Source organism: Betta splendens, chromosome 13, assembly GCF_900634795.4.
Source record: "Betta splendens chromosome 13, fBetSpl5.4, whole genome shotgun sequence".
NCBI lineage: Eukaryota > Metazoa > Chordata > Actinopteri > Anabantiformes > Osphronemidae > Betta > Betta splendens.
In genome coordinates, this window is record NC_040893.2 from 14,034,549 (window position 1) to 14,040,548 (window position 6,000).

Consider the following 6,000-nt stretch of genomic DNA (forward strand, 5'->3'; position numbering starts at 1 on the left):
ACGCTGGCACTCACGCGGACGGTAAATCATTACGCGGCCTCATTGCCGGAGAACTGTACTGACCAACCCACCGATGGAAGTGCTGGTGCTCCCAGAGGGCCTGGCCAGCGTGTGCGTGCTTAACATCACTGTCTTGGCTCAGAGAGAGAGAGAGAGAGAGGGGGGAAGAGAGGGCGATCAAACCAGACTGGGAGAAGAAACAAAGAAAGGAGCAAAGGAGAGTAACACAATTAGAGAGAGAGAGGGAGGGAGAGCTAGTGCCTAAGAAGCATCAGGCAGGGTTACCTTGGGCTAAATGCTAGTTCCAGGAATAGTCCTCTAGTATTATGTGCTATGAGGCTCCGACTGAGAAGCTTAGACTCTAGTTGAGTTAACCTGCGCTGTGTCTGGCTCTTACCTGCCAGCGCAAGAGTGGAGCACAACAACAGAAGACTTAGGGTCTTTATTCCCGACCAGTTTATGCTATTATAGTAAACCGGTGCGTAAGCACTGTCTTATGCAAGTCACTTCCTTACGGTAGCGCTGCTAACACCTACCTGCTAACACACCTGCACACCGGGCACGGAACCGCTCGGCCGGCGCCGGCAGAACCGGGCCGAACGGGCCCGGAGGCCGGCTGCTGTCAACTCGTCAGCGTTCAGCTACTCCATGGAAAACGGCTAAAAGCACTTGTTGCAGTCTGGATAGTAGTGAAATGCCGGTTGTTTACGCTGTGAGGCTAATATGCCTGTACTGTATATGGGCCGTGAGGCCTCATGCCTATGGAGCAGTAAGCTGCGCCAGGCACTCGCTGCAGTTTAGAGCAGTTTAAGCCGCGCGGGCCGGTCGCCGGGCCCGTCGGGGAGCTGGCCGGCGCGGCTAATAGGTCAACAGACGCGGGCGGGGAAGGGATGACGCGAGGATGAGCGAGGGGGTTTTAAGGCTCTTTTATCGGGCGGTGGTTGGTGGAACAGGCCAAATGGAGAATGCGGAGACGAATCGGGGGGTGTAAAGCACAGGTTGAGGGGCAAACCTCGAGCAGACCGTAACCCGACCTCGTCACCTGCGTGGCCTCTGACCTGCGGAAATTCTTCAACCAATTTTTGATCAGCTAATTCTGATGGAATGCAAATTCATTCAAGAACACTGGGGGTTTATTTTCCGTGCATTTGTAAACCGAGGCCTGTTCTTCACACCATAGACACCGACATTAGCTTCTATGTGAAATATGAATGAGGACCTTTCATAATGTGATCCCAAATTGGGGATTTCCAAAATGTCAACTCCTTTAAAATATTAAAAACTCTTGCCAGGCTCCGGAAGTCAACAAAGTTTAGACCTCTCTAAACTGGGTGCATTAACACACACAGAAATTCCATTAAACGAGTGAGTCAGTTCCTTTTCTTTGCTTTTACCCGCTTTTTACCGCTTTGATGAGTTGCTGCCGAGCAGCTGCGGTGGCGACGGCGCCACCTGAGCTTCACGGGGGCACGTTTGGCTCTTTTGCCGGGTTTGTCCTGGTGCCTCACGGGCGGCGCCGAGCGTCACGGGGTCCCATACAGACTCGAACGCAGCACGTCCTGAAGCCTCGTCCGCCGGAGGACGGAGCTGAATTCCATGGCTTTGTCTTTGCTATCGGAGTGGAATCTGGAGGTTAAAGCGCTAAAGAAATCACAATTGGCATCGGCGTCTGAGGAAAGTGTATAAACACAAAATGAAATCGGAGCTGCCAGCTGTCACACCTGATGACGTCATCTGTGTCCTGAAGAGGACCATGCAGCATAAAAAAGCAGCACATATCCGTATCCATATTATTCTTCTTCAGTCGCGTCTCTTAGCATCATCATACTTAAACAGGTGTATGCTCGTCTGTGTGGGCGTCTCAGCCTCTGTGTGTGTGTCCCAAACCAAAACTGTGCCAGAGGCTCATCGCAGCAACATTAGGGGCATCCATTTGAAACTGAAATAAAAGTAAAGCCTATGAATAAAAGAGCCACATGAATAAAAAACAGGATGCAAATGACTCGCCAGGCAGGAATGCTGTATGTGTGTGTGTTTGTGTGTGTGTCTGTGTGTGAGGGTGGAAGTGTTATATTCACCCCGCATTTGTTCTCCATCCCATCATGACTGCACCTCAGCCTGACTGAGTGAGTAAGCGCTCGCACACGTCTCTGGGCCTTCCGCGCTCGCTGTGCTTTTCTCATGCATTAATCAGCAGCGGCTTTGACACTTGGCTCTCGAATGAGGAGAGGGAGCCGTTCTAACTGTTGGTTAGCTGTGTTTGCACCTGGCTCCTCTCTCTCTCCCCCCATGGTGAGGCACATCTTTCAATCAGGCCTCCCTTTTTCTATTGCGACGCGGCAGCAGCATCCCGCAGCACCGACTTCATTAGAGGCCCAATCGCCCATCGGCCGCGCGCAGTGATTCATCACCATCAAGGTGGGCTAACGCGGTTAGCTTTGGCTGCTTCCCGTCAGGCGGGCCCGTCTGGACCCCGCTGAGCGGCGCCGCGGGCCGTCCGAGGGCTGGAAGTGTGAGCGGGGGGGGGAAGAGATGTCTGGCGATGGCAAAATGGAAATGGAGCTGCAGAGCTCATTTACATCAAACCTACATATCATGGAGAAGATGGAGGCACTGTGGTGCGCTCGGCCTCAGGCAGCAACAGCACCGCAACAGAAAAGAGCAAAGTGGGAGACGCGCAGTAACTGCTGCTCACATACTGTACATCTGTCCTGCATTCAAGGGAATTCCTTAACATCGGGGTTTTCTAGGAATCAGCTTGTGTTTCTCTGAGCCACTGTTCCTTATTCATTTGCGAACAGTGCTGCCGTTTTGCATCTGGGGGGGTCCGTATTTGACGTAGCCGCCCGATCGCCCGCCGCCTTAAACATATCCTGGCGGAGCGGACATGCGTCGAGAGTCGGCGCGAGGCTTTGACTGAAGTGTGGCAATAATGAGGCAACGGCAGGCAACGCGGCGGCTTAGTGTGTGCAGCGCCGAGCTCCTCCGGCCGCCTCTTAGACGTGTCCCTGAAGGGCCCCCGTACATGTCACGGCTAGCATGCGCTGCGTGGAAACCCGCTAGCGCGGCAGTGGGTGGCGTGTTGCGGCGCGGAGTCAGCAGGGCGTGTGTGCATATGTTTGGAAGCATGTGCATTTGTGTGGCTGTGGATGGTTTTGTGTGCATGTGTGTTCTTTGGTCGCAGAGGCTTACGGGCTCTGAGGTTCCCTAATCCACTGTTTTGAAATGAGCCCTCCAGCTGTTGTGGGCTTGTGAGACTTCTGCCTTGGAGGAGGCTTAGAGATAAGATGCTCCTTCTATCTTCATTACTCTAGGACATGTCTCTTTCTTTCTTCCTTTCTTTACTTCCTTCTTTACTTTCTTACTTCCTTTTTTCTTTCCTTCTTTACTTTCTTACTTCCTTCTTTACTTCTTTGCTTCCTTCTTTACTTCTTTGCTTTCTTCTTTACTTCCTTCTTTATTTCCTTCCTTCCTTCCTTCCTTCCTTCCTTCCTTCCTTCCTTCCTTCCTTCCTTCCTTCTTTTTCTTTCTCATTCACTCTTTTCTTGCTTGCTTTACTGTTTTCTTTCTTTCTCAGTTGCTCTCCTACTTTTTCTTTCTTTTCTTTCTTCCTCCATAAGTCCAGTGCATTTAATCCACGTGGCCATGACAATAAACCCTCACACTGTCCTAATGCCGCCAGTACAATCTGCAAAGGTTGTGAGCTTTTGCATCAACTCCCCCTTCTTTGCGGTTAATCCTCATATAAGAACATACAATAGATTGATTCTGTGCAGGAAGTGAACACTGTGTACACAGAGGACAGAAGATCAGATTAGTGCAGTTGTTCATTTGTTGTGTTTACAGTAAAAGTAACATGGTTTGAGGTTTCTACAGCATAAGGGATGGGCTGGAAGATGGACATAATCTAAGGACCTTAGAGATCCAAGCATGTTATGAAATACCTCTCTATTATTTAAGCAATTAAGCTGCAGAAATCACACTCATATTGGCATATATTGACTTTCCGGTCGACTGTAGTGTCTGGAAACGCTTGTATAATTCCTAGGTGTTGTTTTTTGGTGTGTTTCTTATAAACCGTAACCGAGCAGAGCACAGCCAGCACAGTGTATCTCCCCTGTGCCAGCAGTGAGCCTGTGGGGCATGTGGTATCTGCCAACAGAAGGGAAGCGTAGGAAGTCCAGCAGGTTGCGGACAGACAGAAAGGGAGCAACAGGCAGTCTGTCAGCTAGAATATGCTGCCACATTCAAAAACCTAATCAGAAAAGTACTTGATTGTCAGAGGGGAAAAAAAAAACTTAATTGTATTAAACTTATTTAGTGCTTGCACGTGATCTTTGGCCTGACTCCTACATTCCATGCAAATGACAGGCTGCAGGATGTACTGTACTATTGCTTCATGTGAAGATCAGCATCTAACATCGTGACTAAAATGGATGCTTCACAGGACATGATCAGTTATCTGTAATCACATCAGTGCCATCATCCCCTGCCCCCTATTTAGATTAATATTACTTCCCATTGAGGTTTTTGGACATGAACAGATGCCTCTAACGTAATTTAGGCTCTAACATCTTTAACTGGTCCAGAAATAGGATGCGGTATGTACACGTTTGTCTCTGCAGGTTTTCATAGCTGACAGCTGGGTCTCGATGTTTCTGAAATCTTTATTGCAAAATGCCTATGTTGAAAAATAGTGTAAAGTAACCACTGCTCCTCCCACGTTTCATGTTCATTTAGTATGTGTTATGACAGGCTATGTCTCCATGAAAATGAGAGTCGAGAGACAGCCCATCATGTCTCCACATCAGCTGTTACATATCGTGATGCTTCACAGTGTGATCAAGATGTTTGTTTTGCTGCTGAGAGCGTTTTCTGATGTGGTGCTTGTTCCAGAAATCAAGATGAACACTTAACAACAACAGAGAAGTTGGGCAGATGATTTAATATAGCTTCTTTGGAAATCCTGTCTCTGACTAACTAGCCTCAGGTTTTCCACTATCACTGATGCAGGTGATCAAAAGCCTGCAGGGAGACTTTGAACTTGAAGATCCAGCTAAAGCAGATTTATAGGAGACTCGATGCAAGGCGCATCTGTTGGGACTTGTAACAGCTATGTTTAGACGTCTGCTCGGCTCTCTCCGCTGCGTTACTTTGCTGATCGTGGCTCTTGTTTTGGTCTTGCAGTTAGCGTGCAGGCCCTGGACGTGACCGTGTCCCAGAGCAGTGTCCAGGTGGCCCGGGGCCAAGCAGCCGTCCTCCCCTGCTCCTTCACCACCAGCGCTGCCCTCACCAACCTCAACATCATCTGGATGGTGATACCGCTGTCCAACGCCAACCAGCCCGAACAGGTGCACAGAGGACTCACTCACTCACTCACTCACTCACTCACTCACTCACTCACTCACTCACTCACTCACTCACTCACGCAGATGTAATGCATGTACTTAATGTTCTAACGTACTATTACTGCATATGCATCATATGGACGACCCACCACCAACCGTTCAGTCAAAGCAGGTACACGAGACTCGATCTGTACCAAGGTGTGCTCAGATACGGTGCAAAGAGATTATTAGATGCTGGAACCATTCTATTGAAGAGATCTACATTATGCAAAGAATGCATGGTCTACATTCAAACGTATAGACCGTTATTTTAGGTAAAAACAATGCAGTAAAAAAGACAAATGAGCTGTAGGCCTGAGGAAGCACCAGTTACAGGACAGCAGGGGGTCTCTGCTCCCAGCGATGCAACCAAGGAATATATGCAGAAACGTTCTCTTTCCAGTGCATCTGAACACATCTTTGGGAAGGTAGTCACTGTTACCTTAGATTCCTACTGTGGTTTAGGTTAATATACAGTAGCACCTTAGTCAGTTAAGTTGTGTCCATAGTCTGGGGAACTGAAGCATTCCAATTCCATATTGATTGTAGGCCCAAATAGATTCTGAAGCCCATTAAAGCTGTGGATATTGTGTAACAGTGGATTAATTTGCAT

The 6,000-nt window shown here is 48.8% G+C and overlaps 1 protein-coding gene across 3 annotated transcripts in view; it reads left to right on the forward strand.

Annotated features, from left to right (window-relative positions):
- igsf11 (immunoglobulin superfamily member 11) overlaps positions 1 to 6,000 on the forward strand; it is a 60,324-nt gene that overhangs the window by 44,264 nt on the left and 10,060 nt on the right. For all 3 annotated transcript variants that reach the window (XM_029171314.3, XM_029171315.3, XM_055513964.1), the window contains one exon: positions 5,188 to 5,351. In XM_029171314.3, coding sequence (XP_029027147.1) covers positions 5,188 to 5,351 — 164 coding nt within the window. The remainder of the gene's footprint in view (positions 1 to 5,187; positions 5,352 to 6,000) is intronic.